The sequence below is a fragment of the Cyprinodon tularosa genome, unplaced genomic scaffold, assembly GCF_016077235.1.
Source record: "Cyprinodon tularosa strain WSP-4 unplaced genomic scaffold, ASM1607723v1 ctg18, whole genome shotgun sequence".
Lineage (NCBI taxonomy): Eukaryota > Metazoa > Chordata > Actinopteri > Cyprinodontiformes > Cyprinodontidae > Cyprinodon > Cyprinodon tularosa.
The window spans coordinates 241,986-256,658 of record NW_024038608.1 but is presented as its reverse complement, the minus strand read 5'-3'; the positions used below and the strand labels follow the sequence as shown (position 1 = coordinate 256,658).

The 14,673-nt window shown below is 38.6% G+C and overlaps 1 protein-coding gene across 8 annotated transcripts in view; it reads right to left on the bottom strand.

Moving 5' to 3' along the window:
- LOC119781587 (nck-associated protein 5-like) overlaps window positions 1-14,673 on the bottom strand; it is a 232,522-nt gene that overhangs the window by 30,603 nt on the left and 187,246 nt on the right. For all 8 annotated transcript variants that reach the window (XM_038282126.1, XM_038282119.1, XM_038282120.1 and 5 more), the window contains one exon: window positions 4,869-4,973. In XM_038282126.1, coding sequence (XP_038138054.1) covers window positions 4,869-4,973 — 105 coding nt within the window. The remainder of the gene's footprint in view (window positions 1-4,868; window positions 4,974-14,673) is intronic.

Sequence of the window (14,673 nt, the reverse complement as noted above, 5' to 3'; positions counted from 1 at the left end):
AGTCAAAAAACTCCACGGTGGCAAGGCTTCGGGGGTGGACGAGATCCGACCTGAGTATCTCAGAGCTCTGGATGTTGTCGGGCTGTCATGGTTGACACGTCTCTTCAACATCGCGTGGAGGTCGGGGACAGTTCCCCTGGATTGGCAGACTGGGGTGGTGGTTCCCCTCCACAAGAAGGGGGACCGGAGGGTGTGTTCCAACTATCGGGGAATCACACTTCTCAGCCTCCCCGGAAAGGCCTATGCCAGGGTGCTGGAGAGGAGAGTCCGGCTGATTGTCGAACCTCGGCTGCAGGAGGAGCAGTGTGGTTTTCGTCCTGGCCGTGGAACGGTGGACCAGCTCTACACCCTCTGCAGGGTGCTTGAGGGTTCATGGGAGTTTGCCCAACCAGTCCACATGTGTTTTGTGGACTTGGAGAAGGCATTCGACCGTGTCCCTCGTGCTGCCCTGTGGGGGGTGCTCCAGGAGTATGGAGTCAGGGGCCCTTTATTAGGGGCCATCCGTTCTCTGTACAAGCGGAGCAGGAGTCTGGTTCGCATTGCCGGCATTAAGTCGGACCTGTTCCCGGTGCATGTTGGACTCCGACAGGGCTGCCCTCTGTCACCGGTCCTGTTCATAACTTTTATGGACAGGATTTCTAGGTGCAGCCAAGGACCGGAGGGGGTCTGGTTTGGGGAACAGCGGATCTCGTCCCTGCTTTTTGCGGATGACGTAGTTCTGCTGGCTCCCTCCTGCCAAGACCTACAGCGTGCGCTGGGGCGGTTCGCAGCCGAGTGTGAAGCGGCCGGGATGAGAATCAGCTCCTCCAAATCCGAGGCCATGGTTCTCGACCGGAAAAAGGTGGCATGTCCCCTTCGGGTTGGAGGGGAGTCCTTGCCTCAAGTGGAGGAGTTCAAGTATCTTGGGGTCCTGTTCACGAGTGAGGGAAGAATGGAGCGGGAGATCGATAGACGGATCGGTGCGGCTGCTGCAATAATGCGGACGCTGCACCGGTCTGTCCTGGTGAAGAGAGAGCTGAGCGAAAAGGCAAAGCTCTCAATTTACCGGTCGGTCTACGTTCCTACCCTCACCTATGGTCATGAAATTTGGATCATGACCGAAAGAACGAGATCCCGGATACAAGCGGCTGAAATGAGCTTTCTCCGCAGGGTGGCTGGGCTCTCCCTTAGAGATAGGGTGAGGAGCTCGGTCATTCGGGAGAGGCTCAGTGTAGAGCCGGTTCTCCTCCACATCGAGAGGAGTCAGTTGAGGTGGCTCGGACATCTTCTTCGGATGCCCCCTGGACGCCTCCCTCGGGAGGTGTTCCAGGCATGTCCCACCGGGAGGAGGCCCAGGGGACGACCCAGGACACGCTGGAGAGACTATGTCTCTCGGCTGGCCTGGGAGCGCCTAGGGCTTCCCCCAACAGAGCTGGAGGAGGTGTCTGCGGAGAGGGAAGTCTGGGAGTCTCTGCTTAGCCTGCTGCCCCCGCGACCCGGTTCCGGATAAAGCGGGAGACGACGACACGACACTTTGAGACGTTTCTGGATTCATTAAACTAGATCGTTTTTAATTGTTATATGAATCTAGTGCATACTATTCATATCTATATATATTCTACAATCATTTTGTCTCATAACTGTGACGATACTCAAGAACTTGTCTCATTTATCCAAATCTTTTGAGCATGGCCCACTTTAAAACTACAACCTGCTTCTTAATAAACTATAAAACTGGAGTTCCAGCATTTTCCATTGAATTCGCCAATTTCAGTGCAGCTCCTGATCTTTCTATCATCTGAATGCAATTGTTTTCCTGGAATGGTAATAACGTGGACACATATAGATTTCAACGCAAGCTTGTTTAAAGTGTTAAGAATTGCCTCTGTGCTAGGAAATCAACAAGGTCAATAAACTCTTCCAAATTTGGTCCAACATCATGGCATCAGTCACTTATTCCACTTCTGCTTCTAGACGAGTGAATTCTGGACATGGTTGTTGATCTGATAAGGAGATAAAATCACGATACATCTAAAAAAAAAGCATGTTTCTTTAATGAAGTTGGCTAAAATTGAACTGATTGATTGAAACAACCTTGACAAATTCTGCTAAGTAAAGGGACTAAATGTATAGACAGGGTTGTAGCAGAAGTATTTTGTTAATTTCTAACTTGCTAACGACTTGAGTCTGTAGGTTTAGCCTTAACTTTGCAAATATTAGAGATAATCAACATTAAATTCAAACTTTTGCACCCAATTCCTTCTCTTTCTTCTTTTCAGCAGAGACTTTTTTTTACAAAAAAGAAAATATTTTATTCTGCCTCTCGGCTCTAGTTGCTGTCGCATATCTTATTACAATCTTGATGTTATTTCAGAAAATGATAAAACATCCCAGAGAAATATCTAGCTAAGTCATTGCGGAGATATCCAACTTTTTTTATGTGCCGTCGCCACATCTCTGGACGTTTATCAAATTAGAATCTCACTGCAGAGGTTAACTGATAGAAAATACCATTCTGCTAATCTCCAAGAAGTGCCACTTGGGTTTTGAAGGATATCTGGACATTTAGAGGATTCATAATCGCCTTTCTTGGTTTCAGTTTATCAGGTGGCATTCTCAAGGGGAACGAGTGAAGAAAACTCATCTTCAGGCCTTGATGCATAATATATAAGATGACTAATGTTCCTCAGTGTCTTGTGGAGTCTTTTTTTAATGACGTCGAGTCTGAATCAATGGTTTTCTGGTAATACGACAAGGATTTATGCCTTTTAGTGCAGAGCGATACCAGAGGTTTTCACTTGCAGAAGGACCAGAGAGGTCACGGCTCCATATCGCAGGGTCTATATGAGGAAGAGGTGGCATACGGAGTAAAATTTTAGTCTATTATTGTTGCGAGAAAACAATAAATAACATAGGATAAAAAAAAAACATTTGCGAAATAGAAATTGGAAACAAAATTCATCATGTTTTCTTAATTGAAATAAAAAAATGTTTTGTAAATGGAAATTTAAGCGAAACAAAAAAAAGCTAAATTTGAAATTGGATGTTGCAAAAAAAAAAACAGCATGTTTTCTAACACACTTATCCCAAGTGGGGTCTCCAGCTGTCAATGGGCGAGAGGCGGGGTCCACCCTGGACAGGTGGCCAGTCCATCGCAGGACAACACAGAGACAAACAACCATTCACACACACTCAAATCTACTGTAAGGACAATTTAGAGAAGCCGATTAACCTGACAGTCATGTTTTTTTTGGACTGTGGGAGGAAGCCGGAGTACCCGGAGAGAACCCACACATGCTCAGGGAGAACATGCAAACTCCATGGAGAAAGACCGCAGGCCAGGAATCGAACCCAGAACCTTCTTGCTCAGTGTATTCTCATTATGAGTTCGTATGAAATCGTACGAAAAGTTATGCACCGTAATTTCGTACGTTTTGGACGTTTTTTTCATGTTATGCGCATGCGCATTTTACACACCATTCAAGAACATAGAATATAAAATACAATTAGCCCTAACCCTGACCCTAACCCTAACCCGACGATATAGTTAGCAACGTAGTTAGAGACATGAATAAGTGATGATTACACTGTTTTTCCCAGTTTTACGTCCTTCCGCGGATCTGCTTTTTTTTTTCTGTCTGCCAGCGCATGCGCACTGATGTGGTTTTTGAGGGAAAAAAACGTCCAAAACGTACGAAATAGTGTGCATAACTTTTCGTATGATTTCCTACGAACTGATAATGAGAATATGTTGTATTGCTGCAAGGCGCTGAGCTGCCCAGCATGTTTTTTTATAAATAGAAAAAACAAAAAAAAAAACAAAACAAAACTTAATAAAACGTAATAAGGAAAAAATATTCCTGCTTTTTTGGTGGTGCATTGGTTATCGCACACGACCCATGTATGGAGGCCTTAGTCATCGATGCAGGCTACTCGGGCCTATGGTCCTTTCCTGCATGTCCCCCCCCCCCCTCTCATACCCCTTTTCCTGTCAGCCTACTGGTCATAAAAACAAGCCACTAGTGCCGTTAAAAATTCAAAAGAGAAAAAAATATTCTGAGTATTTTTTTCTCATATTTTATTTTTCTAGATATGGTATTATCCAGACTATAGAGCGCATCTCACTATAAGCCACGGCCACATGAAAAAAAAAAAAAAAAAAAAACTGGAAACGTACATATTTATGTTGCATCTACTGAACTGTCCCCCACCAAACACGTAGGGGGAACTCTACGTATCGCTTCCGTTAGTTTGTTGCTTTGCAGCGGTGAGTTCTTTCACTGAAAGATGGGCCTTCATCAGCTCTTTATTTCAGGTCTGTGGGAGTTGAGACCAGTCTTTATAATGGTTTGTCAGCTTTAATGCCCCAAATAAATGTCAAAATGTGTGAATTTGGGACATTTTTTCTCCTTGTGACTCCTGCTAAAATGTTCTTGTACTAAATGAAAATTAGCCACCATTCTTTCATTTCCTGGTTTGGAAAAACCCACAGAAAAGACGCACCTTTTTATAAGCCGCATCGTTTGAAGCATGGGGAAAAAAGTAGCGGCTTATAGTTCAGAAAATATGATACATATTTGTTCTATTTTATTTCTTTTTTACAGATTTTACAGTTTCTATTGGTTTGCTGGGTGTTAGCAGCAACATTTTTATTGGTGAAGAGTGTAAAGGGCTTCAAGTAAAGAGAACATGATCTTTGAAACACAATTTAAAAAAGATAGATGTGAAAATAATTAAATTGAAGTTTGAAAAAATGTATTTGTAAAAAGAAATTTTGAGAAAACAGCAAAGACTCTTTTCAAAGTTCTTTGCAACAATAATAGAGGAAAAAAATCCTCTATAGTGGCAGGGAGGGATGCAGATACAGGGTAGAGGTGGTTTCTGCTTACGGTAGAAGGAGAGTCTGTGTTCCTGGAAAGCAGGAAAGCCTTGCTTCTCTCCGGCTCCAGCAGCAGATCAGCCGCAGACAGATCCATGATCCGAGAGTGGAGTTTCTGTAAGTCCAAACAAAAAAAAAAAAAAAAGGACACGGTACGGTGAGTTTTAGCTACAGGGAGCTCAAGAGATTGAAGTCAGCCTCCCTGTAAGAATTGAGGATTTCTTTATTGATTCTTTGCTCTGTTTAGATCAAAACTAAACTGATTATACAGGCTGTCAAAATATGAAAAAGTGAGAACTTAAGGTCAAGGCTGAGCAGCGTTTTACAAATCAGATCCAATTCGTTGGAGCCGATTTCTCTCTTCAAAGTCATTACAGCCATCGGGCAGCCAAAAGAAAAAAAAAAACGAGTGTGAAGAGGAAATAATTGCATCGGGGGGTTAGGGATTCATTTGATTTGCCTCCGTTAAATTTATGTCCAACTCTCTTCTGTTAGTTAACTCTTGCACATAAGAGGGAAGGACTCAAAACCAAAAACATTCCCACACATTCATCTCCGAACTTAATTACGCTCGATTCCCCGTGCTCAAATTAACTTAAGCTGGAAATAAAGAGGAGCAGAATACTTGATCTTATGTTACACTTCCACTGCCAAGAGCCAAACGAACGCTCACTAAGGGAGTATATGTACAGACTCTGGTGTAAACAGTAAGGCTTGTGTTGTGTTCTTGGAGAAAAAAAAAGGCAACATAAAACATTACATAAAAGATGATAGAAAATTGGAAAGTGTCGTCAATGGATGTCATTTTCTTATAAACGAAATGCTTTAGTTTTTGTTCCCTGCAGAATGCATCCCTCTGATGGCCTCTGTTATTATTTTACTTGAAGCATAAAAGCATCTATGCTTTGATATTTTTTGTTTTTGTCCACATTTTCACAAACTACTGAAATAAAAAGCTTGTTTTGTACTGAGAAAAGTCATTTTGCCAAATTTAAACATAACTCGTCGAAAAAAGCACTCTCGCTAACAGAAAGTTTGATGCAGTTTATTAGGACTTTATGTGAAAACGAAACATGGCCTTCAGCTGATTCAGTGTTTTTTTAAACCACCTTGAGCTGCATTTACAGCTGAAAGCCTTTTGTTGTATGTATGCATGCATTTCTTTATTATTTGTTGCCAAACAGTTCAATCACACTGCCAGTAAAAAACATATGCTAGCTGCAATTCAATTCAGTTTATTTCTATAGCTTCAATTCACAACACGTCATCTCAAGGCACTTTACAGCTCACCAGATCATACAGTCAAATTGATACAAAGTTTTCTATCTAAGGAAAACCAGTTGATTGCATCAACTCATTGACTCTTCAGCAATCCCTCACACTAAGCATACTTGTAGCGACAGTGGAGAGGAAAAACTCCCTTTTAACAGGAAGAAACCACCAGGCAGAACCATTTGTAAATTAAAGCAAATACATATTTAATGAGTGAGAACATGAAATATATACAATGATTTATAAATTGATGTAGCTGTTACACTCCGTGCCAGTTGTTGGCGCTGATAAAAACGTTTGTTAACCGACAGGTAATTGGGAAGAATACGAAGAAGACAAAAACGTAACTATGAATTGAACTTTTATAGTTTTGCTTAAATGTTGTCTTGAACACACGCAATTAAAGGTACGATCTCTGTCCTTCTTCCTCCTTGGTGGTTGGCGAACAACCTTCAGTTGCATTACTGCCACCAACTGGTAAGGAGTATAACAGCTTTATTCAGGGTTGTGACTTTGTGCTTGTATTTTTTCAAATGTAAACATATCTGAAGAGTTTGCGTGTAACGCAGGTCAATGAACATGAACAGATTTAGGATTCATGTTCATTGCTTTTTTTCAACTCATAAAAATGTGAAATCATTTGTGTTTCTCTGTGGGAATTAAGAAGTTACGAAAAAAGTAAAAAACACGTAAAAAAGTGGAAAAAAAAACAAACTTTGCAGTAGCACAAATACAACTTTGGAATTTATGGCATCATTATGAATTACAACGCCTGGTGAAGCTGGTTTTACTCCTTACCAGACGGTGGCGGTATTGTACCTGAAGGTTGTTATTATATTGCTTTTTAGCAAGAAGAAGAGGTTATACTTTGCATGCTTTGGAAAAAAAAACATTTCAGCAAAGCAATCATGCAAACTATAACTATCAATTTATCGTTCTGCTCCTAATTTTTATTGTTAATTGCGGTTGGTGAACAATGTTTAGGTTAAAGTTACTGTTATTAGAGGTTATAGCCAATCTGATAAATCTGTGATTTGAGTTTGTACTCATGCAAGGTCGTAACTTTTTAACCTCTATTTGTAACTTCAATAGTGTTGCACAGATACCAGTATCAGGCGTGGCCCTGATCCAGCACTAAAATGGTGGTATCGGTATCTGCGAGTACCAACAAATAGGGCACTGATACCATTTTGAGAATCGAAAGTTTATCCAACTATTGTCACCCATTCCAGGTAGGCAATAAAAAGTTCTACTGGATTCACTTTGTATTAGATTTTTTCCTGCTTCACAAAGGTATGCAAGAGAGACAAAGCCATGATGGCAATTATTTTACATCCAAGTGGTATGCAGTTCTTCATATACACACATTCACACATCAATTTTAAACAGATAGTATGGTATCGGCCGATATGATATCGGGCCAAAAAACTGCATTGGCGCAACGCTACTCCTAAACTTGGAATCTCATGGATGTGACAAGTGAACAAATGTTTGCAGGTCAATAAATTGCAAATAAATTTAACAAGCGATACATTTGTATTTGTGGCTTGTTGTAAACCCATAAAAACAGACATTATTTGTTTTATCTGTGAGAATAAACATATAAGACAAGTTAAAATCTTACAACCTTGCAAAAATACAAATACAAAGTTACAAGTACAAATTTACAAACCCCTGATGAAACTGTTTACACTCCTTAACACTTGGTGGCAGTAAAGTTGTTTGAGTAGCGCTATCTTTAGTTCTGTTATTTTCCTATTTTCCTGTAATAGTGATTGGCAGACAACCTTGTTATTTCCGCCACTAACTGGTAAGAAGTGAAACAGCCTCATCAGTTTGTGATTATTTCTTGTATTTTTGTAAAGTTGTAACTAGATTCCTCAGCATCCACATCCCTAACTTCCTATCCCTCAGCATCAATAACTTTTAAACTCACAGATGAAACATTTTTAAAATGCATGATTCCCACAGGATGATGCTGCCACAACCTTGTCTTATCCTGTTGGAAGGCTTCTTATATTTATGTAAGTTGGGGGTTGACTGTAACCCTTTACAAAACTTGAAATGACATAATGTAAATCCCTTAGCATGATATAACCACTACCTTGTTTGACTGCATAGATAGTGTGTTTAGGGTGGTTAAATAAAGATATTGAATGAAGCTATTCTAACCCTTCAATATGGAGTGTAACTTTGTGTAGATTTGTTGTTTTAATGCAGCCATGCAGACATACTCTGAATTGGAAACCTTTATCTCCTGTACAATGGTTGTAGATAAGCTCATGCTTAATTTGACTAACTTTAAATACTTAAATATAGATATATACTGATCGATAATTTGTATAAAAAATAAAGTCATGCAATAATCAGATACATTTGTTTTCTTTTCTGTCTTTTCTTTAACTCTTACCAGCTTCCTTTAATGTTCCCCCATATCATGATGCTGCCACCACCATGTGTCACTGTTAGGTTGCGTTGTTTATGCTGTTAAGGTGTTCTTAGGTTACTTTTAAAGTTTGGGTGGCTTTATTACACAGTTACACGTTAATTTTTGTTGATTAAATTAAAAAATTCCAAATGAAATACAAAGTAATTGATGTAAAACATCCATAATTTTGATTTTTCTGTAAGTCACATTAGTGGGCCATGCAGTCAGCGCGGGATGGGAGTGGCAGGTTTGTCGCAGGGGCCTATGATCTTATCATATGGTGCTCTATTTCACCTCCTCAGCATCCTCATCAAGCATTCAGTCAATAGTGTCACCGGGTCACGAGAGGGATGCTGGTCGAAGGCAATGGAAGATGACAAGGCCGTTTTTTTTGCTGTGGCTTTTTTTAGGTTCAAGGCCGAGCTCAAAGTCAAAGATATTCAAAGTTCCCGTTAACATAAGGCAGACTGTAATATCATGTAAATACTTGCCCCCTTTTTACCATCTTCAACCCAAGAAGTTTTTGCAAGATATTCTACGGAAGACAACAAAGGCCCTCCGCTGTTCGTTAGCTTTTTTTTTTTTTTTTTTGACAGCAGCCATATTTCACGATAATGAATATCAGCCCAGAATAGCAGCAATAGGCAGCTTCCAAACAAATCCGTCAGTATCGGCAACCGCTGTCAAAAAAAAACACACATCGGGGGGGAAAGAGTGTATGAAGCACAGTGTGATCAACAGGTTTCATTATTAGAGTCTGTCCTTTAAAGGTTCAGTTGGTTATAACATCCATCTTTAATGCATAAAAATACTCCAGTATTAAAAGATCCTTATATTTCTCGTTGTTTTTTGAGCAACTTGGTAACATTATGTCTTCATTTCTATGTTTTGCATTCTTACTAATGAGGTCAGGGTGATTGAACTGGGAGATGTATTTGTAAAAAAAAAATAAAAATTTCTTTCCCCCAGTAATGGGTGACTCATCTGACACCTGTCATACATGATGAGCTGCGTCGCCCGATGGGTGGCGGTACGGAGAAGAAGCGACAACCAGAGACAGCCCTGGTTTATTCCTTTTTATTTCCTAAGCTTTTTGAAATAATAGGTGATATTCACAGGAAAGCATTTTAGCTAAGAAAAGGAGGGGGCACTCAGTTCCCATCCAAAGCATTAGCGGTTCTTTATCAGAGGAACTCGAGAAAGCCGTGGGGAGCTGGGGCCCGTTTAATTACCGATAAGCAAAAAAAAAAAGGTCCATATCTGGATGAGAAACTCAACGCTCTTACGGCTGATTAAGTCTCCTTCTGGCCTTACGAGGAGTACGGGGGGGAGAGAAAGGGAAAATTCATGCGGAATATTTCTCTGCCTCCACTAAACAGTCTGCATCTCAATTTAATAGGAACATTTGTAAGAGAAATTATTCCTCTGCAAGTCATAATAGTCTGCTGCAGTGCATGAGCATGAAGAAAAGTGAAAGAATATAAAAGAAAATGTTTTATTACTTTTATTTCTGCTATGTATGTTACACATATTGGCAAGTTGAAAATATGTATATATATTATTTATATTAATATAAGCAAAAATCAAAAAGAAAACAATTCATTAGGGGTAGGATTTTATAGTGAACATGTTTAAAATGAGATAAAAAACATGGTAGTTATTATGCAAATTATATATTTGAAAAACTGAACTTCAAATCTACCATATTGTAAAACATATTAGAATAAAATTTGTTGTATTGGAGAATCAATGGTTACAGGTTACATTTTAATGTTAAAAAGCAGGTTTTGTTTTGATGCATTTCAATTTAGAGCTAAGGTTGTTATTTTCCCATGTTCCCCATTTTTAAATCTTGAAAAAAAAGAGATGCATCTGGAAATAAAACATACAAACAAAAAAAACTAAAAATTATACCTGAAGTTAAAAAACTGTTAGCTGTTTCACTAAGTTTATCCCAAATAATTGAACAAAATTTCACTCTAAAAAGAGCGAATATACTTAATATAAATATACAAATATACAAAAATAGTGTGTAAGATGTATCCTATTGTATTTCTATGTTGATAATGACATCATCTATGTGAAAGCCAAGCTAATCACCTACCAAAAATTAGTATGTAATAAATAAAGATAAAGACTTTTTTTATTTTTAAAATTGTCAAAAACTAGTCTACCGGTAATAAATATTTTAATTTCAACAAACCGCTACAGGACACAGGTGTACATCTCTCACTGTTGCTTTAGTACTGTTTAGCCTATATTACTGCTAAGCTAATGGCTTACAATCATTTATTCTAAAAGAATAACAATTATTTTTTAACACTTTTAAACAAATTCACTTTTCCTCCCAGACTAGAATGTATATTCTATATAGAGTGTGTATATAACTACTTTCAACTCTGTACCACAGAACCAGCATATAAAAAAACAGAATACGAAAAACTTTGGGCACCCCATTAATCCTAATTATTTTTATATCTAATAACTGATGGACAAAGCAATATTTCAGTATTGATTTGAAGTTTATTGGACTAACAGAAAATGTGTGGCACGCATAAAAAAACTATTTTACAGGTGCAAAATATGGGCACCTCAGCAAAAAAGAGACGTTAATATTTAGCAAAAACAACAGCCTCTAGTCGATTCCTGTAGCTTTTAATGGGTTCCTGGATCCTGGGTGAAGCGATTTTTGACCAGTGTTCTTTGCAAAACAATTGAAATGAATATGAATTCATATGACTGTAAGAGATTTGGAAATACTTTAAATATAAACCATGCCCCAGAGCTAAGCTAATCTGTTAGCTAGCTTATTTTTCAAGCTCAATATTCTCTTATAAAAAGGAGGATTTTTCTCACAATGATAAATGTATAACCTTGAGCACTGCATCATTGTTCTTTTATTAAATTAAAAAATTTAGTGCTTTCTGTAAAAGCTACCAACTGTTAGCTTTTATTATTTTTGGCGAAAAATATTGAAAAATAGTGGCAATGTTAACATAATTTCAGAAATATAATCAATTCAGTTTACAGGTGCTGGTCATAAAATTAGAATATCATGAAAAAGTAGATTGATTTCAGTAATTCCATTTAAAAAGTGAAACTTGTATATTATATTCATACATTACATACAAACTCATATATTTCAGATGTTTATTTTGTTTAATTTTGATAATTACAAATGACAACAAATGAAAATCTCAAATTCATCATATCAGAAAATTAGAATATTACTGAAGACCAATAAAAACAAAGGATTTATAGAAATGTTGGCCAACTGAAAAGTATGAACATGAAAAGTATGAGCATGTACAGCACTCAGTATTTAGTTGGGCCTCCTTTGGCCTGTATTACTGCAGCAATGCGGCGTGGCATGGAGTCGATCAGTCTGTGGCACTGCTCAGGTGTTATGATAGCCCAGGTTGCTCTAATAGTGGCTTTTAGCTCTTCTGAATTGTTGGGTCTGGTGTATTGCATCTTCTTCTTCACAATACCCCATAGATTTTCTATGGGGTTAAGGTCAGGAGAGTTTGCTGGCCAATTAAGAACAGGGATACCATGGTCCTTCAACCAGGTACTGGTAGCTTTGGCACTGTGTGCAGGTGCCAAGTCCTGTTGGAAAATGAAATCTGCATCTCCAAAAAGTTGGTCAGCTGCAGGAAGCATGAAGTGCTCTAAAACTTCCTGGTATGTGGCTGCGTTGACCCTGGACCTCAGAAAACACAATGGACCAACACCAGCAGATGACATGGCACCCCAAACCATCACTGACTGTGGAAACTTTACACTGGACTTCAAGCAACGTGGATGAAGTGCCTCTCTTCTTTTCCTCCAGACTCTGGGACCTTGATTTCCAAAGGAAATGCAAAATTTACTTTCATCAGAGAACATGACTTTGGACCACTCACCAGCAGTCCAGTCCTGTTTCTCTTTAGCCCAGGCAAGATGCTTCTGACGCTGTCTGTGGTTCAAGAGTGGCTTGACACAAGGAATGCGACAGCAGAAACCCATGTCTTTCATACGTCTGTGTGTGGTGGTTCTTGAAGCACTCACTCCAGCTGCAGTCCACTCTTTGTGAATCTCCCCCACATTTTTGAATGGGTTTTGTTTCACAATCCTCTCCAGGGTGCGGTTATCTCTCTTGCTTGTACACTTTTTTCGACCACATCTTTTCCTTCCCTTCGCCTCTCTATTAATGTGCTTGGACACTGAGCTCTGTGAACAGCCAGCCTCTTTAGCGATGACCTTTTGTGTCTTGCCCTCCTTGTGCAAGGTGTCGATGGTCGTCTTTTGGACAACTGTCAAGTCAGCAGTCTTCCCCATGATTGTGTAGCCTATAGAACTAGACTGAAAGACCATTTAAAGGCTTTTGCAGGTGGTTTGAGTTAATTAGCTGATTAGAGTGTGGCACCAGGGGCCATCAATTTTGAACCTTTTCACAATATTCTAATTTTCTGATATGATGAATTTGAGATTTTCATTTGTTGTCATTTGTAATCATCAAAATTAAACAAAATAAACATCTGAAATATATGAGTTTGTATGTAATGTATGAATATAATATACAAGTTTCACTTTTTAAATGGAATTACTGAAATCAATCTACTTTTTCATGATATTCTAATTTTATGACCAGCACCTGTAGAATGTTAGTGTTCATTTTAGGCTTTACTTGTTTAACTGTACTGTAGTGTGTTAGAGCTAAATTTCCAGTTTTCTTTAAAATATGAAAAAAAAAAGGATTAAACACTAAATTAAAGCTAAACGAAAGCGACGTTTTAAGCTAGCTCTTTCCACAAATCAATTTTTCTGCTCAATCTTTTTATAAACATAGTACTTTTGACCAAAATAAAAATAAATTAATCCTTTTGTAACCAATATTTCCGAAATAGATAAAACATAAAACATTTATGAAAAAAGTAATTATAATAAACATTAGGTATTTTGCTTTATTCCAGGCTGAGGACCCCCAAACTGATGGTGAGATGGAGTGGGGATCCCTAATTGAAAATGAAAATGTGTTATATCAAACTGGTCCTATAGTCATTCTATTAGAGATAGAGTAATGTAAAGAAAGTAATTTAATTATTAAAGTATTTCTGATTCTGATTCCTGGTTGATGGGACAGGTGTTATGAATGAAATGGTGCCCAGCTTCAAAGAGTTCCTGTGTTTTGCTGAATGTGTGCATTAATGACTGAAAGACACCTTCTGCCTCCATTTATTTTTTTACTACAGTGTGTTGAAATCACGTTAATGTGGATTTAAAGAGGTTTCAATTAGTGGGGAAAAATTTCACGACCCCCATGCAGTACCTCATGGACGCCCTAAGGGTCGCGGACCCCCTGTTGAAGACCTCTGCTTTATGTGACTAATATTTCTTAAGAGAACTTTAAACAATCAAAAAAATAAAATATGTTTAAAATTCTATCCAAAAGATATCAATTGCTTATTAACCAAAACCTGTTTGAGAATGTCCTTCTCCAGTTTTAAAGCTGAGCTATTTACGTCTTTTTCTCAATATTAAATAGACATCTAACAAAGATGTATTTATCCTCTCTTATAGCTCTATAATTTGGACACCAATCAAGTATTTGAAGGGAGTACAAATAGATCTTCAGTAGGATGTCCCCATCCTCCCTGACATGAACAAATATAGAAGTATTTAACAGTTCTCCCACACACAGGAACTCATGATGAATGCGGCGAACACGACGTAGCGTCATAATATTATGATTAATTCTTACATTAAATCCCCCGTTTGCTTGTGGGAAAAAGTCGCTACTAATTTTAAAGCAGCACGCAGTCACGAGTCGGAGAACTTATTCGTTTACGTAAACATGCAGGGTTATTAATTTTCTTTTCAGCTGTCTCACAAAGACGCGTGATTTATAGATGCCGTCTCTGCCTTCACACAAAGAAAAAGCAGAAACAAATTGCGGTCTGAGCCGTACTCTATCATGTTTCTTAGGGTCTAAATTCACATTTCCAGTGAGATTGGACTTCTGGCGCTTCCCTGTGGTATCATCAATATTCCCCTCCCTCTCTTTTATATAACAGCTTCACTTAACACTGTTCCTCCTTGATCAATAAAGTCACAGGAGGTAGCTGGAAACTGA